Source organism: Spermophilus citellus (genome assembly GCF_964194105.1).
Source record: "Spermophilus citellus genome assembly, chromosome: 9".
Taxonomy (NCBI): domain Eukaryota; kingdom Metazoa; phylum Chordata; class Mammalia; order Rodentia; family Sciuridae; genus Spermophilus; species Spermophilus citellus.
The window spans coordinates 52,653,167-52,680,089 of NC_138191.1; the positions used below are offsets into that span (position 1 = coordinate 52,653,167).

Here is a 26,923-nt window from a genome sequence, read left to right on the forward strand (position 1 = left end):
TTTATGTTCTGTGACTATTTTAAACTAGAAGAAAATAGCTTAACTTACTAACATTAAGTAGGATGGAGGTGACAGAAATAGTGGTTGTTAGTTCCTTCACAGAGCATTGTCCAGGATGTTTGTATTTAAATATCTCTTCATATGTCCTTTGTGAAGCCTGCTTTTTCCAAGTTACTCTCAGTTGGTGTAGGATCCCAGATAAGTACAGAAGATAAACATATGAGGATTTGTGGATTCTAATAATACTATAAAAAAGGAGACCGTACTGTGATGGGGAAGATGGAATGAATACAGTTTCTTTAAGTATATTCATGTATTATTAAAAATATGAGCCACAGATTGTCTGGATGTGGAAGGATGATGAAATACTGTCACTGGTGTTTTGTGCTAAGTATTGCATGGCTATAGTGTCAGGTATCCAAGTGGATCCAAGTGGATCCTGAATGTACCATAGCTAACACCATTCATTCAGGTGGCAGGCATTTAGTTTGAGGATCAATACAACTAAGATGCTTTTCCTTTTTCTTATATTGGCCGGCCTTCCTTCTCTTCCTTCCTTCCTTCCTCCCTTCTCCCTTCCCTTCCTTTCCTTTCCCTTCCCTTCCCTTCCCTTCCCTTCTCTTCCCTTCCCTTCCCTTCCTCCTTCCTTCCTTCCTGTCTTATCTTTCTTAAGCAATTATTTGTTAATTGCCTTCTCCATGCCAGAATTTGTGCAAAGTTCTAGTGATAAATAAAAACACCAGTAACTCATCACACCTTGTAGGGAAAAACTAACCTGATTAAAAGCATGCCTAGAAGGTACACTCAAATGATGTCAGCATGAGAAACTAGACGGTTCATAGTGAATTTATTGAACTTGCTGCATTCATATAACTTGTGTTTCTCAAAAGATCACTTAAGAATCCTAGGTTATAAGCAAAAAAAAAAAAAAAAAATCAGCATCAAGAAAAACCAGGTTAGAAATTCTGTATACATTAGCATTTACCATAGAAAGAGTGACAACCTTTTTTCAGACAGTAGAAAAAAATCAGAGTACGAATTCTGTGAGTTCATTCCACAGTGATCTATTTGTTTTAGTTGGAACATAAAAGAATAATGAATGGCATATTGATTGTTGTACGTTAGACCTTATATGTGATTGATATGGCAGAACTGGATCTAATTCAGAATCAAGACAGATGTCAGGAAAGTTGATTAAAATACCTGTCTGAGATTCTAGGGTTGGACATATCTTTTTTAAGATATCCACAAATGTATGCCCAGTTGCTTAGTGGAGTCAACATGGCCTTTTATCTTTCAAAGACCAAGACATTATAATAAAGAAACATGATGGATGGATAGTCTTCCAAAGCTCTTCTCATATTTAATTTTAGATTTATACCTTTGAAAATCAATCAGATATGCACATTAAATATAGCCTCAAAAATCTATGTCCATGATACCCATGAACTCTCTCTCCTTAGTTCTGATTCCTTTCAAAACACAGAATCCATTAAATAACTGTGATTGCTGACCAGTTACCTGCAGCTTTGGGTGTACTAGGGGCCATAACAATAGAATCAAGACTCATGAGACACAATAGAAATATGATGCAAAGCATTTTAAATTTTATGGGAGCCACATTGAAAAATAAAAAGAGAAACAGGTAAATTTAATATAAGTTATTTTCCATTCTTGTTTGTACTAAGTCTTCTAAATCCACTTTTATATTTTTACTGAACTTTTCAATTTGGACCAGCTGTCTTCTGAGTGCTTAATAGGCAAGTGCTCAAGGCTAGTGCCAATTACACTGGGTAGGGCAGATCTGGAATTTTTTTCCCCCTCTGTTTTAAAGAAACAGTGGTTTTGTGGCTATATTTTTTAAGAGTTTAGCAAATATCATTTCATTGATATGCACCTTTTGGATATGTATCGCTGAAGATGCCTGAATAGATTTTTACAGTTTCATCAAATTAACAGACTTTTGGTTTACTATTTCAAGTATGATTTTTAAATCATGTTTTTAAAAATAAAATACCCCTTTTTTGTCAAGCAGAAGAAATAGAGAAGTATGAGAAAATACTTGAATATTTTTGTAGTTTGTACTTGGATCAGAGCATATCCTTTTTATGTGTTAAAGAAGTTATGAAGAAAGGCTAATCATGGCATCATTTAGGCATTCTTGCTCTCTCTCTCTCTCTTTAAAGGAGATTATCTTGCTTTCAGTACACATCATGGCAGCAAGTGGCCTGAAGATTGTAGAACCTGTATATTTTCTGGATCCACAGCTGAGACTCTGGGCACAGTCCATTTAATGTAAGAATTAATTCATACAATTCTAATATGTCAGGAAGTTTGTAAGGCATAGGATTAAACAATGAAAAAAATCCTCAAGGATCTCACACCATAATGGGAGAATAGTGTTTAAGAATATCACAAACATTGACCTCTATTGTGCGGCACTACCCTCAGCAAGACATATCATTTATTCTTTGTTAGTGTGGTAGAGCATGGGTCCAGATGTCCTGATATGCTGGAAATAGGAACTGTTCCTTGCTTCCTCACTTTTATTCAAAGTCCCACTTATGTTAATGTTTAGGAGTTCCAGCCTCCCCATTTTCAAAGCAAATACCCATATCAGAAGTTTATTTCTGTGTACTTAATTATCAGAGGCATCAGGTCAGGTGGGATAGATATTAGAAGTCACTACTTTATTATGTCTAAACACATATGTGGGGTATATTCATATTATTTAAATATTATCACAGAAATTGTCAGAAATTGCTGACAGCTTTATTCACAGTGCAAGTACTGGCAACAAAGATGGTACTGCGACCTTAAAAGACTTCAGTTCATCTGTATGCATGGATTAGTGCCTCTCACTGCTTTCTATAGATTTCCAAGTATATGAATCACATGCTGTGATTTTTTTTTTTTTTTGTCAATGAAGGGACAATGCAAAATCTGTTTTCTTGTGCTTCCAATTTGCAAGTGCTCTTCTTGCCTGGATGCTTTTTTGGGAAATATGGCAATTAGATTAAAAAAAAGAAGAAGAAAAACTATTCTACATCAGAACAGGGTGAGGCAGAGACCCACTTTGTAACTTGGTGGAGTGAATTAATTTAGAAGGAGTTGGTACAGGACATATCTGAGGGATGGACACAGTAAAGGAATGGAAAGTAGACTCCTTTGGAGGTGCTCAGGGGCTCTAGTCCTGCAACAAAACATGGGTTCTGGAAGGCACAGTTGCAGAAGACAGGTATTCCAGAAAATAGCCTGCATGGGTGGGGATCAGGGTCTTCATGAGCAGTAATTGTATATCTGAGAGGTGGTCAAAACATAGCTCCCAAGAATCCAGGAGTAGGGGTGCACTGTTGAGAACATCCATCACAAAGCAAGAAAATAGTGTCTAAGTCACCATACAGCTCAGCAGCAAAATCCTGGAGCTTGGAAAACATAAACACACAGTTTCAACCTTAGAGGAACTAGAGTGGTCAAAGGAGAAACTCAGGAACAGGAACATATTAGCAGAAATCAGATGCAAAATAGAAACTGCATTTCAGGAACGATGCATAAATCTTGTTATCAAATATAGGTCAGAATGTTCAACCTGAATTAGCAGAAAAGGAGACTTGATTCCCAAGCACAGAGCTGGGGTGATAGTGACATACCTCTGTCTTTCCCAGTATCAGGGTTTTCAGTGATTAGGGAAGGCTGAGCTTATAGTTTGGGGAGAACTGGGAAAGGAATCCCTTCAAGTGCCCTAACTTTGTGAAGAGGGTGGTACAGAGGTGAAAAGGAAACTCTTACAGTCCGCTTCAGAGCTTTCCCCTCCTCTACTCCTCACCTAACGGATTTAATCATTTAGTCAAACCTTTTAAGGTCTTTTAAGGTCAGATTGTTTGTGTGTGGGGGGGAGTTATTCTGTTGAGTCAATGATCCCGGTTTTCTGGAAGGCAAATGCAGTGTGAAAAGAGGTTTTCTGTCTCTGTCATGTCAAGCTGCTTCCTGGAGTTCACCAAAAACAACCTCCCTGCTTCCATTTGCTTCTTCTCCTTTGCTGCACTGAAGGTGGCTGGTCATGGTCCCTCCTCTTGACTTCTGTCTCCTCCTGGTGTCCATGGCACAATAATTTCCTTCCATCTCACTGCTTAGTGTCTTCTGTTGGCTTATATTTTATTTCCCACTCCCCAAATGTGGGTGATCTCTGAATTTGCCCTTGAGCCTCTCCCTCTGCCCTCCCCTCCTCAGTATCTGCATATATTCCTTTGCTTTCCTATTGCTGCATCCCTGGTTCATCACCTGGAAAATATTACTGCAGTTGCTACTTTCTGGGTTTCCCTCCTCTTGTCTCCCCTGCTTCCTTCCACTTTGATTTTTCTAAAGTGTAGTTTTGAGCTGCCTCCTTCCTTGCAAGGAAATTTCATGGCCTTCCACTGTGAATAGAATTAAATACTAGATTCTCACCTGGATCCTAAAGCATTTTCATCATAGTCCCATGGTAATCTCCCGTCTAGTCCCCACATCGGGCTGCATGGCAGCCCAATCCAGCCACTCCCTGTTTCTCAGGGGCAACTTATACCTCACCTCCTCAGGGACTATTTCTCTTCTGTGCTATAATTGTGGTAACCCTGTGTCCTGGTTTACCTGGGGCAGTCCCTGCTTGATCCTGTTGTCTTATATCAGTAACACTAAGCTTGCCATTTTACACTCTAGTATAGTAGGTTGCATGATCAATTATATGGTCATCCTGTCTACAAAGCTGTCTCTCCTGATCCTTTTCTCAGTCTTATTCCTCAGTCTCCAGTCTGTTTAATTTGCTTGTAAGCTTAGCCCTCTTTACAAATCATATGCCATATAAAATCCATGAACTTTCATGATGCTTACTCCCTCCCCCAACTATCACCAATTGAATATGTTCTCTTCCTACTTTCAGTCTTACATTTACCAGCATGGTATTGCAGTAATTTGTACTCACTTACAGTTATTCGTGTCTTTTAAATTTATTTTCATGGTACTTCCCAAATTCAGGGTCTTACTCTTTTTATCAATGAAAACCTCTTTCATCTGCAAAGGACGGAAAACTCTGACTTAAACATTTAAACAATAAGAAAAATTCATTACTTCATGTAACAAGAATTGGCAAATTAGGGTTGCTCAAATATAAAATATCTGAGCATCAGATCGATGATCCAGGTGTCTCTTCTGTCTCCTCTTCTGTAATACATGTCTCCTCTACTCTTGGTGCCCCCCACCCATTGAACAATGCCACCCTTACTCTAGAAATCTTACCCAAATGTGATGATGACTAGCAGAAAAATAACATTTCTCATATGCATCCTTTTTTAAAAAAAAAAAAAAAGCAAGAGCCCCTATTTCAGAAGTACCCATCTCTAGCAAAAGTCCCATGCTTCATTGGACAAAGCTTCTTCACATATTCAGGACTAAAATAGCCACAGGTCTGGTGGACAGGGCCATTAGGACTTGACAAATAATTCATCCTTTGAGCCTGAGAATGGCCCTGAATCCCTTGACAATCATGCTTTTATGAAAAGGTTGACAACTGAACAAAACTAAAGCTCTTTTAGGAAGAGGGAGAGAGAGCATTGTTTAGAAAAACACATGTCTACTAATATAAGTTTTGGGTAAATCAATAATTATTAAGTGGAATTTTAAGTCAGGATATTAAGAATTTTAATTTATGTCAGTTTTTTAGTGGTACCCTGAGTTATAAAAGCTGATGTTAAATCTACTTAAAATTTTTTCAATATGCATATACTAGGTTCATTTTAATACCATTTTGCTTAAGTTTATATGGAGAGATGATAATTACAATTTTGAAAGAAAACTTGATTGAGATTTTAATGGCCATCTAAAACTGCTGGCCAGCAAACTATGCTCAGAATTGCTCATTAAGGTAAATTGTTTCCTGTTTCTTTTTGAGGGAATGTTTATCCCCAGTATTTGAGTCCTCTAGGACTTAAATGTTCATAGGATTTCAAATATCTGTTATAAATTTACCTTTTGGTAGTGAATTGCAGAATCCTCAAAATGTCTGCCGACTGTGAAATATGACAAACCATAGGTCAAAAAATCATGATTTTGAAATGTACTGTTGCACTCGGGGGAGCTTGTAGGGCAAGGTTGCTAAATGAGAATGTAGTCTGTCATGCCCCTTTAGGGACTCTTTCTCTTCCCATCCAGTGTCAGTTCGGGCCCCACATCACTCAAGATCCTCCACAGTTAAGTCAGAGGTGGAGCCAGAGAATTTGTAGTCTTCCCGCATTTCTTGTAAAGCATTTGCTACTATATAGTACAGATGGGGACCTGCTCAACCTTCTGAATTGTCACCACCAGGCATCCACACAGACGTCCTAGTGGGGAGACCATAGGGGCTCAGCACCCTCTGGGCAGGCATGAGAAGAACCCAATGCTATGAAGGTGAAAATAAGAGCATAAGAGAAGTTTCTATTTAGTTCTTTTGCCCATGTCCTCATTGGGTTACGTGTGTGCTCACACATGTGTATTGTGTGTTTTGAGTTCTCTGCATATTCTGGATTTTAATCCCTTATCAGAACAGTAGATCACCAAGATTTTTGTCCATTCTGTAGGCTCTCTTCATGCTCTTAATTGTTTTCTTCATGCTATGTAGAAACTTTTTAGTTTCATGGCATCCAACTTATTGATTCTTGGTTTTATTTCTTGTTCTTTTGGGAGTCTTGTTAAGGAAGTTGGTGCCAGAATCTATATGATGGAGTATTGACCCTATATCTTGTTCTAGTAGTTTTAAAGTTTCTGGTCTAATTTCTAAGCCTTTAATGGATTTCAATTTGAGTTTTGTGTGGAGTGAGAAGTAGGGTTCTAGTTTCATTTTTCTCCATATAGCTATTCAGTTTTCCCAGCACCATTTGTTTTTTAAGGCTGTATTTTGGGGTTTGTCTCTGTGTCTTCTATTCAGTTCTGTTGGTCTTCGTGTCGATTTTGATACCAATATCATGCTGCTTTTGTTACTACAGTTCTGTAGTATAATTTCAGATCAGGGATTGTGATGCCTCCTGTTTCACTTTTCTTACTTACTTATCAAAGGAAGAAACACAAATGGCCAACAAATGTATAAAAAAAAAAGTTGAACAATTCTAGCAATCAGGGAAATGCAAATTAAAACAACACTAAGATTTTCTCTCATTCCAGTTAGAATGACAGTGATCAAGAATATGAATAAGAATAAATGGTGGTGAAGTTGTAGGGGAAAAGGTACACTTGTACACTATTGATGGAATTGCAGACTAGTACAATCACTCTGGAAGGCAGTATGGAGATTTCTCAAAAAAACCTAGGAATGGAACCACCATATGAACCAGCTATCCCACTCCTTGGTATTTTCCTAAAAGATCTAAAATCTGCTTACTACAGTGACCCAGCCACATCAATTTTTATAGCAGCACAATTCTCAATAGCTAAATTATGGAATCAACCCCAAATACTCATCAACAGATGAATGCATTAAGAAGCTGTGGTGTGTGTACACACACACACACACACACACACACACAATGAAGTTCTACTCAGCTACTAAAAGAGTCATGGCATTTGCTGGCAAATGGATGAAAATGAAGAATATCATGCTAAGTGAAATTAGCCAAACTCAGAAACTCAAAGGTCATATGCAGAAACCAGAGTAAAGTACAGGAAAGGGGGAAGGAAGGGTAGGATAACAAAAACACAATCAAATATAAATTAATAGATGAGCAAAAGAAAGTCTAGTAGACTAGAGGAAGGAAATGGAAGAGGGAAGGTAGGACGGAGGATAAAGGGAAAGGGAAAAGGGGGGATCATAAGCTCCATGTATGTATAAGTTTGTCAGGATGAATCCAACGACTATGTATAACTATGAAGCTCTAATACAAATAATGAAGGGATAAGGTATTTGAATTTTTTTCCCTGAATGATATAGAAAGAACAGACAGAGGAAAATCACATCTAAAACCTTCATTCGGTATTGCTGTACAAAATTATGAATCTGGTGTCAGAGGGCTTGGGGTTGGTACTTTATGTTCTCAGCACACACTTGCTAACTGCTGAGCTATGATGACTCTAAATATTTTGACAACCCATAATATAACTCAATAGGCAAGCAGACACTAAGATTATGTATGATTGGGATATTTGGAGGGATATTCTGAAGGTTCGAAGGAGCTGCATAAGATTGCTTTCCTTCCAAGTATAAAAGTCATAGAATCTTAGCTGAGGGTAATTTTTACATGCGTGTTCAAATGGAAATGCTAATCAGAATCTTGTCGGCAAGAGTTGTGGGGAAAATAGCATGGAAACTAAGTAATATGTGAAAGAGATAATGGGCTTCAAAGATATCTTTTTCCCCTTAAAAATTAGAATTAAGTCTTCTACATCCCTTCTGTAGTCTTCTGCTATGATAGTCAACATCTGTAAAAAATATTATTTGGGGAAATAGTATTAATTTATAACTTTTCTTCAAATTTTTCTTTTCCTTAAATGAATTTTCTGTTAACGTAATCTGAAATCATGTTAATTTCTTTACCTTCTACCAAACTGCCCCATCACCAACATTTTAAAAGGCATTTCAGAAGAATAGGCTGATTCTCAAAATTAAGATGCAGTAGTCTGGGGACACATTGCAAAAATCAGTATTCTGAGCCCCATTATACTCTGCCCACCAATACAGATTCTGTCCTACTCTTTGTTTGATGAAATGCAACTTTTTGTTAGAGCCTCTTGTCAGATTTATTTAGCAATTTAGAGAACATATTTCTTTGCTTATGTTTGTAATTTATCCCAATTACAAGATAGGTAATTGGGGGAAATAATAAGTGCAAAGGGTGAGAAAAAATTTTTTTCCCACGTCTTCCTAAAAGAAAGCAAAATAATAAAATATTAGAAGTCAAGTTTGGCATTTAGTAATAAAGTAGGTTAATTTGTATCTTATAAAGTTCTTTGACTCCATTATTACAAAAGTCCTTTATGATGAATATAACATTCACATTGGGGTCCTACTACCTGGGTTTGAATCTCAAGTCTGCCATTTACTACTAGTTATGATAATTCAGGAAAATTCCTCTTTGTGTGTCAGTTTTCTTATCTGTGAATGAGGTAGTAATACTTACCTCATAGGGTAGTTGTGGGGACCAAATCAAATTGATACACATAAGATGTTAAAACAGTAGCTCTTTTTTTTTGATCCATGGCAAGTGTTTAATGCCACTTTTTTAAATGACAAAGGGAATATATTTATGAATTTATATAATAAATGAGTATATAGCACAAGCTGGTATTCAAAGTATTTTGGATAATAAATAATCATCTTTTAAAAATACATTTCCCATTATCTATTGGAAAGACTTAAATGGCTTGCTTAATAAATTCAACTGATTCAGAGCTGGCAGGGTTTCGCATTTAAATTATAATTATATCTTTTCCTAATACACTGTGAGCAGTAATCTGGAATGTTGCACTTACACCAAATACAAATGAGCCCAGACGGCAAAATGAGTTGATGTTCCAAGATTCATCTCATTCATTTATTTTTGGGTTTCAATCATGCTCTTCTTTGTACATTCTCATCAAACATTTTTAATGACTTGGTAAGTATAAGGATTTCCTATGTAATCATCATTTACTGTTCTCGTGAAAGCATTTTAAAAATAAAGTCCTTCAAATGTCTGGTCCTTTTTTCAGTAAAATTGAATGGCCTTAAAAGACATTTGTTCTGGCAGTCTGTTTAAAGGCAGGAGAGATGAAAGCCAAGAAAACCGGAAGAAGATGGCCTCCAGGGAACGATCTGTATGATGAATTTGAAATCACAAGGAACAATGTCTCTGCTTTCCCAGGCAGAGCTGTCACCTCATAAGCCTATTTCCATGAAAAGGAGAGTGTTATTTGGGGGATCATGGATTAGTCTATTGAATACATATTGCCGTGATGCCGATGCCGCGGTAGGGCACTTGAAGGTGACCCCTAATAATTCGGTCCCCTTATACAACAGATACCTGTATTTTGGTACAAAAGAAATCTCAACCGCACAGCAACATAAACTGAACCAGTAAAGAGAACAACAGAAATACAGTTAAAGTAGAATTATGGTCTGCTACCAGGCTGTAATAAAGAGCCAGCACACTGACTCCCATCCCTGATAATTCTCCCCAGATACAGTTGTCAGCAGACATTCCAGGAAGTCAATTGGGGAAAAGTATAGCTCTCTGTGCTGTAAGAAAATAACGTTGCTCTTTGTAAACCATGAATCTGAAAAGTAAGGTAAATCCCAGTGTGTTCCCCTGGCCACTTCCCACAGCACATCAATCTCAAAACACTACTCAAATGCCTTTTTATTTCCCACCGGTGTCACCTTTAGAGTAATATTTTTCCTTCCCATTGTGTGAGTTAATACTTGTTCTCTTTTGTATTAAACTTTCCTCTCTCCTCTTCCTAATACCATTGCCACTCCACTTTTTCAGCTTTACTTTTTCTTTCTCAAAAGCTCTGATTCTCTTTCTCCACTTGTCATAATAGCTACACTAGCTAATCACCCTTCTTCAATTCAAATTTCTCTCCCCCAAGAAAGAAGATGACTTTTGCTCTTACCTTTTCTCACTAGAGTTTTTGAGATACAAGCTCTACTAGATGCTTTAAGAAGGATGGTCCCTAGAATATAGATTTCCAAGACGAAATAAATATGGAAAACAATGAACAGCAACATTGACAGTTTTCTTTAGCAGATTGTCAATCTTTTGGTTCATGCAGAAAAGTTAATTAGTAGGAAATTATACTCATAAACCCAGAAGGTCAGACAAGAAAACTTTAACTTGCTAGAGTTTTCTTCCCAACTAAAGTACAATAATAAAATACCACAGGGTCAAGTAGAACTCCAGAACTCAATTGCATGAAATTGAGTCCTGGCTTTATGTCTCACTAGCTGAATAACCTTAGATACATGCCACGGTTCTGGAGTGGTTTGAGTATGTCCCTCAAGGGTTCCTGAGTTGGAAGCTTGGTCCTCAGTGTGCCAATGTTAATAGGTGTTGGGACCTTTAAGAGGTGGGGCCTAGTGGGAGGGGGTCTTTGCTAAAAGCATTGCTCTTGGAAGGGATTAAGAGAGACCCCTGAGTTAATTTTTCTGAGAGGGTTCTCATGAAAGCAAAAGCTTAGCCACTCCCCAGCAGCTTTGGCTTCCCTTCTTGCCTGTTTGAGTATGTGATCTCTCCTTCTTTCTGGACTTGCCCTATGGTTCCATCTACCATGATGTGACACTGAAGCCAAAATGCTCAGTGGTTTTTGTACCTTTAGCTTCTAAAACTGTGAGCTAAAAAAATCTTTCCTTTTTTTTTTAAGTTATCCAGCCTTAGGTATTTTGGTATAGCAATAGAAAATAGACTAATACAATAAGGCAGTCAGTATCTCTAAGCTTTGTGTTCTTATCTATAAGATGAATATGATAAAATAGTGCCATTATGGAGCTTTTGGAAATTATAACTCTTGATGTGCTAATATGCATTTGAACTTTCAGGAGGTTATAGATGATTTTTGCTGCTTTTTCTTGACCAATAATTTTTCCCCTTCAAAATGTCATTTAACATCCTGCTAAGTATAGTTTGAAGAGCACTAACTAAGGATATTTAATTTTTCCCTATGATTCAGACATTTCTAAAACTCTCCATCATCCCAAAGTCCCAAAGAATATTTACATTTTATAATGTCGCTCTTTTATTTTGATAAAGAAGAAAGGAAATGAATTCTAAAGTGTATTTTAGAAAAGATTGTTAATAGCTTATCTATGAATTTTGCTTAATTATGAGGGAACTTTTTTGAGGACTAATGGGTACATGATAACAGTGTTGGCCTCCAGCAGATTTGTGAACATGGAGAAGTCAACCTCATATATTAAAATAATAATCATAACACTATAAGCATACAAAATGAGTTTGTATCACAGTGTTCTCATAATTCATTTTTCTTATTGCTTGTGCTCACTACACGTGTAAGAATTGTTGAGCAAAGCATAAAAATCATGTGAAGTTTAATCAGCAACATTTATTTTAGCTAGGAAAGTATTTTTAATGCTTTACATAAGTTATTGTCATTTTAAGAAAGGATTGTGCATTGTGTGTAAATGTATGCCTTTTTGTTAACAGAACACACCTCTTTTTTTCTGTATCCTCTTACTGCCACTTCACCCACACATGCACCAAAATATTAGTGTCTGAACTTTAACAATATCCAAAAGTATCAAAGTGCTCTAAGATTACCTATTCCTGGTATCCCAGGTGCCCTGACTTCATTACTAGAGTTAGCATACTGATAAAACTTGTATCTCATTGCAGATACAAGTTGGAGTGAATCTTCAAGGTCATCATCTAATGATGGCCAAAATTTACATGGGGCTTGCTTGCTCTGTGCCATCTCTTGGTCTAATAATTTTGACAATTAACTTATGTAATCCCCACAGCAGCCCCATGATGGCATCGTTTCTCCATCTTACAGGTGTAAACAGTGAGGTGAAGAGAGATTTTATGACTTACCCTTGGTCCTTCCTCTAGTGAGATAAGGCCAGTCCTCAGGCATGCTGCTTCTCAAGTTCTTAACAGTACTACATGGGAGAAAGTAAGCCTTTCCAGTGTGGGCAAACATTCTAGGAAGCCAGTATTCTGTGCTCATGTCCTCAGGCTCTGGAGGGTTACTGCTGACAACTCTACTTACATGGGGTTGAAGAATACTGGATGCATTTCTGCAAGAAATGTTACGGAAAGGAACATTAAGTTCCATTTCGTGCAGGATTGGTCCCTTACATACCCAGTTCTCAGACATCACTTACCCCTGATGTCATCCTTTATTTATTTTCCAGCATTATCTGCACATTTGTCTACACTGGCAAATAAGTTGTTTCTTTGTGCCTTCTCCATTTTAGACAAAATGAACTATGCAGTAAACTCTGAGGCCAGGGACATGAGTGAACTGGTCTGGTGCTGAGCATTGACTGAGTCTTTCTGGTTAGGAATCTTCTTCTCTTTAAGTCTCACTTAAAATATATGGAAATTGAGTATTCAATTTCTTTATACTTTAGAATCCATTTAACCTGTCTTTGTAGCATAGCTAGCACAAGTACATAATACTTATTTGTTCAAATAAATATCTAAAATTCCTTTGAATATCTCCCTGACAAATTAAAAATGTGTGTAATCAAGAGTTGTAGACTCTTTGAAATATCCTGCTGCTCTGAGAACCCAAATGGCTAGACCCCACCCCCAGAGTTGCTGAGTCAGTAGGACTGAGGTGGGTCCTAAGAGACACAAGTCCCAGAAACTGCTGCTGCTGCTGGTTCAGAGACCACATTTGAGAACCACTGCCTGTGGAGCTCTGGAAATAGACAAATATTGTTCCATTGGTTTCCCAGTTAAGAAAAGAGTTAATAGGCTTATCCGATCCAGTGGATGGAATGACAGTTTCATATATTTCTTATCCCCTAGTAGCTCCATTTTAGGGATGTTGATCTTTAAGATTGCCAACCTAACTCAAAAGGAATAAATCCAATTCTTGACCTCATCTTGTTCTATCTAAACTGGCTTTTTGATTCACAACTCCACTTAAACTGTCCTCTCCGCAGGACAACAGCTAGTAACGTATTGATTGTGCTTTATTTTCTTCTTATGTATTTGAATTTTAATGACACTGTTTACCTCATAAGTTTGAAGATTAAGTAGGTAAATACTTGAAAAGCAGCTAGAATATTGCATAAAACCTAGCAAATTCCAGTAATTTTATTTTTATTGTATGTTGTATGTTTCCCAAATTCCCCCCTGCCCCCGCCCTTAGAGTATCTCCTTCAGGATTTCTATCATGGACACATATACTCAGATCTAATTTACTTTTCTTTATCCCCTTTTCTGGCAAATTTTAATGAAAAAGACCTTTCATATAATTATGACTAATTAAAAACCAATACCACTTGATAAGCAGTAGGGAGTCTAGAATAAATATAATAAAAGCCAGTATTTTTCAACTCTAGCCAGTTATTTTTTTCTGCTAAAAACTATAAAACTGAGACTTACTCCATCTTAAAACAAAAAGTAGGAAAATTAGCAAGTTCTAGCTGCTGTAACAAACACTTCACATTTCACTGACATCATAATAAGAGTTATCTTTTACTTATCTAGGAGTCCAGTGCAGGTCTTATGACTGAGGGACCTCAGCTGTTTCCAACTTGTGGCAGCAACAATTGCTGGAGCCTAGAGATCTCTGCTTCTGGCCAGCATCTGGGGAAGAGAAAATGGAGAAAACACTCCCAGTTTTTTTTTTAACTTTTTGATCTGGAATTGACACATATCATTTATCATTTGGGGCAAATTCATCTAGATTCAAATGTTCAAGGAATGTTGTTGAGACGAAGAAGCCACTTCCCATGAAGACTTTAGTTTGAAATCAAGTATCTTTCAAAAAAGTATGAGAGACTAAACATGTTAGTTAGCTCAATTTAGTCATTCTATGATGTATACACTTTTCTGAACGTGTAGTATATAATGAATACATACTTTTGGTCAACTAAATTTGAATGAATTAATTAAAAACAAAGAAAGAATATGTTTTTGGTGGTCCAGTTATGAAATGCAGGTAGTTATAGGAAGATACAACCACAGATATTTAACTGCTGGAAAAGACTGTACAACTATTGTATAACCAACTGTGTCACTTCTTCAGTTCAATTACTTCTCATCTATCCTAACCTCAATTCCACTCAGAAACCATGCTCAGAGAAATTAGCACTCAGCTATAATGATGAAATGTAAGAAGCTTTGGCTTTTCTGCATCAGGACACAAAGTTAATGAGATAATACCCAGTGCAACTTTTTACCTCAGTATAGCTTAGAACTTTCCTTGGCTAACTTGAACTTGATAATGGGAAATGAGTTCTTTACATATGCCTTTGCCAAGTTGTCAAGAATACAAAATATGTTGGATAGGAACCTAAATATAAACATTTAGAATTCTAAGTTATCATCCACAACTATATTTTTACATATTATCATTGTTTCTCAGATATTGTTTCACTCACACCTGAAATCTGTGATGAAATACAATGCCAAATACACTGATGGCATGAGTTCTACTGATTCATTACATGTGAAATTACTTTCTTGTACTAATTTCAAACCAATAATGCTTGGATATGTTAGAGTCACCCTCAGAGAGGAATTTATAATTGGGGTCTTACTAATGAAATCTTAAAGACTTTTGGTATTTAGCATTTGAAAAGATCTATAAATATTCCGTGTTTTTAAAACATCTTGCTTTGGTATTTTGTCATTAAGCAGTATAGATAGCAAAGGTTGAATGTCCAGGTTTGAGGTATGAGAGCAACATTTTGTGCTCATATTGGTGACACTTATACACTTATATCTGGGGATTTATAATTCATACCTGCAGTTTTGTGGGTTACTATTCATTAGTATGTTTCGGCTTTTTACTCACTGCCAAATGAGATCATGGATAAGAAACAAGGCTGAATGGAAAAATTGTCCTCAAAGACAGGACAGAATTGTAGACAGGTCATTAGAGGGGCAGTAGGTCCAAGGTAATTGGCAAGGCAGGGTTAGAAGGGCTCCATAGTGTTCAACACTGAGTTATATAAAATCTAATATAGTGACCCAGCAAGGGGGTGGGGTTTAACAGGGAGCAAGATGCTCAAGTTTGCAGAGCTCTGTGAATGTGGAGAATAACATCTGCTTCTAGCCTGGGTTCAGGAGCAGAAGTCTTACCTCCAAGGACATAGAGTCACCTCATCCCCAAGGAGAAGATTCTGACTCAAGAATCAATACCTTTGCTCAGACCCAGTCCTGGCTGGATGGGTAAGTCAGTGCTGGTCCTGCATTATTAGCTCCTGAGCTGTTAGTGGGCATTTCTCCACATTCTGCATCAGGTAATCAAGGAACATGAGCAGTCACTAACCTTCTACAGAATTATTCCAGAGTTTCATGCAGAGCTTGGAACAGGGAGGGATTTTGCCTCTCTTGCAAAGGAAGAGGGAGCATAGTTGAGGCTACAGCCCAGATGGGAGCATGGCTGGAAGGCAGATGCAAGGTGAATGAAGTGGGGACTTGACAGCTATGTACAGAGTGTGCTAGCCCATGCTCTGTCTACCGGTAGAAATTTCTTCCTCCCTTTTCTTTCATATTCCAGTGCATGAAGAATTCTCATTGAGGTGAGGGAGGACTGCCCCCACAAAAGGCTGACCCTTGGGAGACTGGTTGATACTCCCCACAAAGGCCACACATGTCCCTCCTGAGGTTCTGCTCCTTTCTCACTCTTGAAGGCAGCTGGTGCTTGTGGCAGCAGGTGAAGGGCCATGGCCCTGAGTTCATCTCAGCCAACATGGTTCATCACTTGAACTCTCTCTGGAAATAGCTTTTATTTGCTAGTTCGTGGAAGAAAGGAAATTTTATCAAAGAAAGCTGACAATGCTGTTAGCATTTTCATTGATGATTTCCGTGCCCTTGGACTGTTGTGTTTCTGACTTTTTCACTTACAGAGAGAACAAAACTATGGCATTCTGTACCCAAGGGCTGCTTTGGGAACATAATCAGAATGGCAGCCAGTGACTCCAGAATTAAGAACCCCTTCTTTATAAGATAGAAAATGACTCAAAACCAGGTCCTCAGTTCCACATAGAAGGCCAGGGTCTGCAGAGAAGATAGAGAAGACCTCAAGAAATAACAGTGGAGTTGGGATGGGTGATGTGATGCTCTTTTGGCCTTTGTAAGAAGATTGGCATGTGTAACATGATCAGGAAAGTCATCTTTCTGTACTCAGTTGTCTTATACCTGGACATCTAAAGAATTTTAAAGGTGCTTATAAGATGTTGTGTACCCAAAACCTTCCCTTTAAAACTGTAAAACTGGTAGGATTATGGTGGAACTTCAAGGTGTGGGGAGCCAGGGAGTTGACCTCTCTTGACCTGGAAAAGCTGGAGGAAAAGTTTGCAAGTTCCTAGGTTGAGGTTGTGTTCAAAATAGCTCTGAACTTGGATTTGGATTCTGACTATGCACTGTGTGACTCAGGCATATATAACTTCCCTATTTACCTTTGAATAGGTTTTCTTATATCTAAAATGAGTAGATTAAACTGGATTTCACTCATTGATAATAACATTCACATTTATTGTCAATCACTGAGCTTTAAAATTCCAAGTATAAACATTATACCGTCCCTGCCTCAGAGAAACTTCCAGCTGAATGGAGGAGACAGATGTTACTGATACTTATAAAACCATATGGAAATCACCATAATAAATGTACTATGTGCTGTTGGTACACGGAGAAGGGACAGATGAATTGCACCAGAGATAGACGTAAGCTTGCAATAGAGCAGGCAATATTTAAATCACGTCTTGCACACTCAGCAATGTTCTGCTTACCAAGCTATATTGAGCCATGGGCCAAGTATAAAAGCCTGGGTGTATGTAAATGCTGAGCATGTCTGTGGGCTGTGTAAGAAAGCAAGAGCTGAAAAGCAGGGTCTAAGCTCAGCTGTAAATGATCTGTTAGGACAAGTCCTGCTAATCCATAGGCTATAAGGACTTGAAATTATACATAGGACATTTGGATTGCACAAATTTTATTTTGAATAAATCAATCTGTCAGTAGACAGGCTGAACAAGAGAGGTGAATTCCAAGGATACTGCAATGCAGGATAAAAGTAATGAGGCACTAGGTTTTAAAACAAAAATAGTGATAGAGGTGGAAATGAACAAACATGAAATAGAATTAAGGAATAAATTCATCATAATTTAAGAATTAATTGAAATTCAGTTGGACCAGAGGAATAACTTTGAAAGATCTCTTGCACAATGAGGTGACTATAGTTAATAACAATGTACTGTTTACTTAAAAATTGCTAAGAAAGTAATTTCAAGTGTTCTTGCCACAAAAAATAAAATAGAATAAATATGTGAGGCAATACCCATGTTAATTAGCTTGATTTAGTCATTCCACAATGTATACATATTTTAAAAATCATATTGCACATTGCACACTATAAAATATACATTTTTTTTTTTGGTACTCGGGATTAAACTCAGGAGCAGTTAACCACTGAGACACATACCCATCCCTTTTTATATTTTATTTTGAAACAGGGTCTCCATAAGTTGCTTAGGACCTCACTAAATTACTGAGACTGGCTTTGAACTTGCAAACCTCTTGCCTCAGCCTCCAGAAGCCACTTGAAAATATACATTTTTGTCAGTTAAATGTAATTAAAGTAACAGTGATTGGTAGAGGCCAATGAGGGAAGAAGGGTCATCAGGATATATAATGACAGATAAGTTTATGAGAGAGGTGCTTGAGTATCCAAGTGGAGGATGAGTAGACCCATTGAGGAGGTGACATGAAAGAACAGGAGGTTTGGGGTGGGACTCATAGATTTGTTTGGGTGTGAGGACTATGAGGATTTTTAATAGGTAGATTTGAATTTGTTGAGATATTGCCATTTAGTTGGTTCATGAATTCCTGTATCTGGAGTTTAGAGGAGAGGTGAATATTAAGAATTCCCAAGAATAGCAAGGGTGGGAAAGCCTTCAGAGGAATGAAGTCTACCAGGCAATGATTCTGGAAGGAGAATCACAATACAAAATACTGGGGAACATAGAATTTAGGTTTGTAATTCACTGACCAGAGCCTCTAATTCAAATTCAGGAGAGAGAAGTGTATGCATTAGATTCAATGTGACTTGATTTTTATATCAATCACAAGGAAGGACAGAAATAGGAGAAAAATAAACACCAAAGAGTCCCCTGTGCCTCCTACTGCTGTGCTAAGAGGTTAGGAAGAAAAAGTAGACAAAAACATCAATTATTATTAATAGTGATATCATTAATTACAAATTATTATGTATATATGTCAGACTGAGTACTAATGCTATTGGTGTTAATAGCACTCATTGTTGCTAATAGTATTCTTGTTACCAATAACATTGATTATGATCATGGTTAACTTTTACCAAGTGCTATCTAAATACCTCCAAGGCCAAGATAATGTATTTGAGCTTCTAGGGGCTCGAACAGAGAGCTACCAGGAAAAGGCAACCTCTGGGGACTTCCTGATGCTCTTCTGGTGGGGTTTGTTTCCAAATCCTTGGCTCACTTATCTAACCACCACTCTTCCTTTAAGTGTAGCCAGGATCACACAATGTCTTTCTTAAATGTTGTCTTAATTTATGTTTTCTTAGAAGGAGGTAAAAAATAAGATCAAGTATGCAAAAGATCTATTAGAAAAGCAACTGTAAAAGACAAAGTTTGGAGGGTAATCTAGAGAAAACAGAGAAAGTCTCTAACCCAGATGATGATGGAGGTCTCACCTAGATTAGAGAATGGGAGGGAAGGAGAATTATGTGGAAGGTACCCCAGATTGTGAGGCACAGTTCCAGGAAAGATTTGTCCAAACTCATGGGGAATCTAACAACCAAAATTACCTGGTAGAGGTATCCCATGTCACAGAGAAATAGGCATGCCTGAGTGCTCCATTATGCTGTCATTGGTTAGGACTAGTCTTTAGGAAGAGTGTCCTCAGCAGAGATATAGTAGTATTTCTAGAGTCACAAGCCACCACAGATGCCCTCAGTCACTCATGACAATTCTTCCTAAGTGTTCTACTGGCAAATATCACCCAAACCAGTCAGCACATGCATCCCTGTACCCTATTTAAGTATTTTGTTTATGTCTTCCTTGAATATCATTACCTCGCACTGTGTCCTAACTCAGAAGGCCTTTACTTAAATGCATTCATCATAATAATTATTTGATTTTCAACACTTAAATTCATCTAAGAAATATTAACAATGGAAGTTTTCATTCAGGAAGATGGGTGGGGGATGATGTAAGAGAGAGTTTTATTTTGATGAGGAGTTCCATAGATGTCTCAATAAGTTCTAAAGGAAATAAGATCTAGAGCATTTGAATTAGACAGGCCCACTGGGTCCAAGAAGACACCAGGATCCAAACATGTATGTTTGCTGAGATGAAGTCCAAGTAGACGGACAGATCACAGTCTCCAGAGAACATAATGGAAAGGGCTGATGCAGGCCAAGAATTGGCATAGGGATGTCCAGAGAGATACAATGGATATGAAAGCCATTAGGTCACAGTGAATTTTTTCTTTCTGAGAACTAGCCTCTCTCTCCAGGAAGCTAGATTGTATAAACCATGACATCCTTTCTTTATCTTGGGTCATTGAACCAGGAAAGAGCTCTACCTGAAGCTGAGCCTCTTGTGAATTTGGTATTGGGGTTGAATAGAGAAGTCAGTTGAACCATTTCCTTAAACTAAGCTGAAATGTTCAATATAAGACTCAAGGCTGTTAGAGCCATTGCATAGGTTAGGAATCAGGAGAACTGGCTTGCAGAGAGATAAGAATAAGTCAGGCCCTCTAGGAGCTGATATGTGAGACAATGTGACTCCAGGGCAACAGTGAGACTGAGACTGAGAGAGAGCCATTGCCTGGACTGCAGAGTGCCGCAGTCCGGCTGCAGCAAAATAACCGTGGGGGGGGGGTTGACCAGGAACTTGTGTAGATTGATACAGCAGGAGTGGGAGCCGTTTATTGTAGGACAGGAGTGGTATATATACATTCCACACAGCTTATCTAAATTAACATAAAATATATACAGCAATCAACCAATAAGGAATCTCCACACTTAATGGCTCACTGGCCGTTACTTCACAAACCACTCCCTCTGGCAAAATGCCAGGCGCTATCCTGACTTGTTTACACACTCTAACAGCAGAGGACTTTCCGTTGGTGGAGCTAATCTCCAAACCCCTTCCCTTGGGTTCTGAGATAACCCAAGGCTAGAATTCAATTCTCTATTTTTCTTAATCTAATATGAATATCTTTTAATTAATTAATTTATTTATTTTTGAGTGGGTATCTTATAGTTGCAGCCAAATACCATTGACTAAGGTACTGATGTGGCAAACATGCTCAGTACACAAACAAAAAGTTCAAAAACACAAAATGTGCTGAGATGCACCAAGCAAAAGATCAGCATTAGGAAAGATACTGGTGTTATAGTCACAATGTGCTCCTGTACCTCCATCAGAAGATCAGATGAAAAAAAAAATAGTACAATTATGAGGGAAGCAAGACTATTGGAACTTCTCACCAGAGCAGAAGGGAGAAAAGTCATCACGCTGGCTCCAAGACAAAGGAGAGAACTAGTTTTATTCATGTTAATGGGTGGTAGGGGAGGCCTAGAATGTAGGAACCTTTGTTGGCTTTAGGTACATTTCACTTCAACCTCTTGGGAGGGGTAGTTAGCCTGTCATCCTTCATCCTGGTCAAATGTTATATCTCTTGCATTTCATATGGATTTGCATGCTATATAAACATCTTTGCCCTGTGATAAGGATGAGTTGCTGTAGCTGTTTAGAGAACACATCGGTAGGGGGTGGAAGGAAACACATATGTGAGTAACAAGCTAAGGACCTTGGGAATTTGCTATTTGAGTGACTCCTCAATAGTTTTTTTCCTTTATTTGTCTTTGGAGAGTCCTGGCAGGGTATCCTGGTTTTCATGCTATGCCTGGCTTCTGAAGTCCAGAGATTGTTGGAGAGTTAGTGAGCAAGGGGGTAGGGAAAGGCACATAATCCTCTCAATAGCTAGCAAGGTGGGACCCACAGAAAAGCACATACCATGCTTTAACGGATAAGGAGCCCAGCAATGCATTTGCCCTTTCCTGGGGATGACAGGTGTCTCATTTCTGCCTGACAGTTGTTATTCTCTAAATCTTAAGGGGTGCTGCTCTTTATGAGAATCCCTGACTGACTCACTGGGAATAGTTGTTTTGGAAAGAGTTGCCCACACAAGGAAGTTCCCAATATGAAAGCAATCTTATAATGAAAAAAGTTATCAAGTTAGAGACTACACATAACAAGATCTGGTTATGGGAACTAAGGATGAGGTAAAGCCTTTGTCACAGGAACAAGGAAGAAGTTGGTTATTAGAAGTCAGGCACAAGGTCATTGTGATCTATTGAACATGAGATCTATTGATGATTGGATTTATTTAAGCATTCAATAAGAATTTTAGATATTATTCATATATATTTATGAATACACACACACACACACACACACACATACACACACTGTATTATCAGTTTGAGTTGGTGTTCAGGGTGCTATGAGGTGAGGCCAGCCTGGAGTGGACACCCATGACAGCTGCTGTGGAGAAGAGAAGGAGGGCTGCAGTTGGTTAGGGAATGGTAAGTCATGAAGTGGAATTCATAGTATATTGTTAGAATTTGGAACATTCTATGGCAAAACAGATCAGGAAGGAGCGGAAATTGAAAACCCAGAAAGGATCATGGTGGTTATTTATTTTGAGGGGCAAAAGAGAGGAGATAGGACATGAATGACTTATTCAGAAAGGGAAATAAGAAGGTGTCAAATATGTAGCTTGTCTATTTGTTAGTTTTTTCCTAAGGCCCTTGTGACAGCTGATGTACCCATGAAAAATAGTACACCTGCCTCTTTTGACCAGATCATTTCATCACACAGCTGATTTGCTTCACCAAAGTCAAAATTTAAAGTTAGGAGGAACCAGGCACCGTGATGCATGCCTGTAATCCCAGCTGTTTGGGAGATTGAGGCATGAGGATCTCCAGTTTAAAGTCAGCCTCAGCAAAAGCAAAACACTAAGCATTTCAGTGAGACCCTGTCTCTAAATAAAATACAAAATAAGGCTGAGGATGTGGCTCAGTGGCTGAGTGCCCCTGAGTTCAATCCCTGGTACTAAAAAAAAAGTCAGTAGGAATTTGGAAGTTTGAATCTTTCCTATTTCAATTCAGTCTCACCAGAAAGGCAACAACAGACTTTTAAAATATAGTTCAGCTCAATCTCTTCTGGTTTAACCTTGAACTCTGGCCTTCTTGGAAGATGAGATATGGGTACTGGGGAACAAATCTGACCAAACTATATCATCATATTGTGTGCAAGTATGAATATGTATCAATGAATTCCACTAATGTGTATAATATGCCAATAAAAAGGGTTAAAAATTAAGAAAGAGAAAAATGCATATATAGTATATGTAAGAAAAGTATAGTAAGAAAAAAGGTATATTAATAAAAGTATAAGAAAAGAGGAAAAGGAGATAGAAATAAAAATGAAAATTGGTAAGTGCCACATAATTTTTTGTTCACATTGGGGTAAAAGTAGGTTGAACACCTAATCTCTATGCCCCCCCCCCCCATTGTCACTTACTATTTTGAATATCTTATAATCAAAGATATTACTTTTTTTATGTAGACTCCAAAAACTTTTCCCTGATGTCTTAGTCTGTTTTCTACTGCTATAGCAAAATACCTGAGAATGGGTAACATAAATGGAAGTTTATTTAGCTCATAGTTTCAGAGGCTGAGAAGTCCAAGAGCATGGTGCTAACATTTGCTCAGCATTTGGTGAGGATCTTCATGCTGCATCCTAACATGGTGGAGAGCATTGCATAACAAGACAGAGCAAGTGTAGCTTGGATCTCTCTTCCCCTTCATATAAAGCTGCAATCACAGGGTCCTCAAGTTCATGATCTTATTAAATCCTAGTTATCTCCAAAAGGGCCCACTTCCAAATACCTCTAACAAACCTGACTTTGGGAATTAAATTTCTGCATGAATTCTGGGGAACTCATGGAACCATAGCACCTGGGGAGCGTCAAGGACTCCCTATACAGCATGTTAATTAATCTTAACAAAACTTACCAAAAACAAACTTAACAATGACAAAATTGCGGGCATATTATTGACTTCACTTTCCTTTTCTCTTAATCTTATTTCTTATGCTGTTGTTCATGGTATTAAATATAAAGTAATAGTTGTGAGGATGAGTGAGAGATTTCTCCTGGATTGACTGGCCTAAAGGGAAATAAGTATTTTTATCTCCTTTAAATTTCTACATCCTCATCTGTAAAATGAGATGATAACACATATTCTAATTATCTTACTGGTGATTTTAAAAGCCATGTACAAAAACCACTGCAAATGGTACAGAACAAAGTGGAAGATAGCCGGTCCTTTAAGTCAGAAAATAGAGCAGAGAACCTATACCAGAACCCAGTCAGCTCTCCTTATTGGCTCTTGAGCATTTCACTTGAGTTCTAAGTCTTGATTTCTTCACTTGTTATATTATTCCCTGTCTCATCTGGTTTTTATGAAGATTAAAATAAAACATTTATACTAAAATATAAATGTTACTCCTCAATATTTATCCAGAAGAACTAAAATCATCATAATATAGCAATACAGCCATATCAATGTTTATAGTAACACAATTCACAATAGCCAAGTTACGGTGCTTGTCGGCAGATGAATTAATAAAGAAAATGTGATATATATACACAATGGAGTTTTACTCAGTCATAAAGAAGAATAAAAAAATAATGGCATTTACTGGTAAATGGATAGAACTGGAGAACAACATGCTAAGTGAAATAAGCCAGATTCAGAAAGTCAAGGGTCATATATTTTCTTTCAGATGCAGAAGCTAGAGAAAAATGAGAGGGAAAAAAGTGGTAGGTTCCTATGAAAATAGAAGAGATATCAATAAAATAGAGGAAGGGGATTAAGAAGTAGGAAGAAAGACTAGGAAAATGGAGGAATGATGGAATTAAATTGACCAAACTATCCTATGTACATACATGAATCTACCACAGTGAATTTCATCTTTATGTATATTCATAATTCCCTAATTAAAAAAAAACTATAAATAGGTAGAAGGATAACCAGTAGAATAAAGGGAATAGGGGGAGGAAATGAAGAGGGGAAAAAGGAATTACTAGGTACCAAGTTAGAATAAATTATATTTTGTGCTTATATGATTATATCTAAATGAACCCTACTAGTATATATAGATATAATGTACTAATGAAAAAGAATATATTAATCATTACAATTCTTAATAATGTATCAGATGAGAACAATCTTAAGGCAAAACATGTGAATTGATTTTTTTATTATAAAAGTATTACTGTGATTTCTAATTAGTATGTTTATACCGGATTTTTAAGTTTTTGCAAAAAGAATCTATTTGAATTCTACAGAAGACTTATATTTAAACAAGACACAGTCACTTATAAATCATAAAACTCAGTCACACACCAAAAATAACTGAGTACTTTAAAGATCCTTTCTATATTTCATTTTTAATGAAGGCTTTTAGAAAACAAAATCGTTATAGTCTATTTTTATTCATAATTTATCATTTTAATACTCCCTTGAATTGAGAGAAATATGATTTTTATATATAGTGACAAAGTTATAATGAAAGATATAAACACAAATGTGTCTCAGTTTTACATCAAGATTGTTACAAAAGGAGTGAGTGGCTTTTTGTATTTAAAAAAAAAACACTTATACTGGGTTCATTCTAATATCCTTTAATCTTTTATTTCTTTGCAAGATAATAGTTGGAGAAACTGCTGTGTTTTGCCTACAACTAGCCACAAGGGATTTTGAAAACCAGGAGAAAACAATTTTAACTGGAGACTGTTGCTACATAAACCCACTGGTGCGCCGAACTGTCCGATTTCTTGGTATGTGTTCACTGCATTGTTTTTATTCTTGCCAAAACATTGTTGATGTATAAGCTAATTTTAAAAAAGACCCATGTCTTAACTGTATAAAAATATTAGGTTTTCTTTCTTGTGAAATATTTCAATTTGGTTTTATAAATGAACATCACATTCTATGTTCTCTCTAATGTTCCAAGACCCCACTTCTGGGTATCATTTGCACATGAAGGAAGAAAAGAACAACACTTGGATACTGGATATTTTTAAAGAAACTAACAGTTATATACTTAAATGATTTATAGTGTTTATAAAATATCAGAAAGTGACTGTGGAGAAATGATATGGAGGTAGATTGTTCAACATCATAAAGGTAAAGACTGGCAACCTGGCAATTTCAAGAAATACTGCATTTCATAAGAAGTATTTCAGGCTCAAATTCTGAACTATATATATATATATATATATATATATATATATATATATATATATAACTATATTATATTTTATATTGGTGATCTTATTAGAGGACAATACTCATTGATGTTTAACTTTCCGTCTCAAATGCTAGCTCTAATAAATATGAACGTTCACTGACGAATTACTGAACATTATTTCAATTCAATAAAAACTTGGCCAAGATCAATTCTTTAACTGACACCATAAAATTTAATATAAATTATTATTTTGTGGATTAATCATATAAAATTGAGAATATATAGATATGCTATATATTTTACGATAAATTCTGAACAGTATTAAGAGATACGCTGAGGATAGTATAACACTTAAGTATTTATTAATCTTTCGCGGAGGGGATTGAGATGAAAACTTTGGAGACCTAAGATTAGATGACCTAATCTATATATAAGCTCATTAGAGATGAACCAAATGCCATCATGGCAATAGATCTCTCTGAAGACAAAAGGTCTTCATATCCAAAGCTGTTCTTTTAATAACCATCATACTATGTATCTCTACAGTCCTCATTTATCTTGGTGAAGAATAACTTTTTTATGAAAACTAAAAAGGTATTTTCACATGCATTAATACTGTGTTCTTAACTCATGTCTCTTCGTACAAGAAACACTTAATAATAAAATAAATAAGCAATAATATATGAAAAATGAAAGTATTTGATGAAATTGATGCTTTCCTAAATACTGTTAAGAAAATTATAATGTGCCTACTTAACCAAATCACATTTGTGCATTTAAATACATGTTTCTCAAGAATTTGTGGCACAAAGTATGCTTTAGAGTCTCTGTAAAACATAGGAGAGCTTCATTTGTTTCTTGTTCCCTTATCATGATACCTGTGTTTCCGGTTTATTTTAATGAAATGAAAGTTTGTAACCAAGCATCACT

The 26,923-nt window shown here is 36.9% G+C and overlaps 1 protein-coding gene across 5 annotated transcripts in view; it reads left to right on the forward strand.

Moving 5' to 3' along the window:
- The window catches only part of PLPPR5 (phospholipid phosphatase related 5), a 288,814-nt gene that overhangs the window by 196,486 nt on the left and 65,405 nt on the right, over positions 1-26,923 (forward strand). For all 5 annotated transcript variants that reach the window (XM_081308331.1, XM_081308333.1, XM_081308335.1 and 2 more), the window contains one exon: positions 25,448-25,580. In XM_081308331.1, the coding sequence (XP_081164457.1) occupies positions 25,448-25,580 (133 nt within the window). The remainder of the gene's footprint in view (positions 1-25,447; positions 25,581-26,923) is intronic.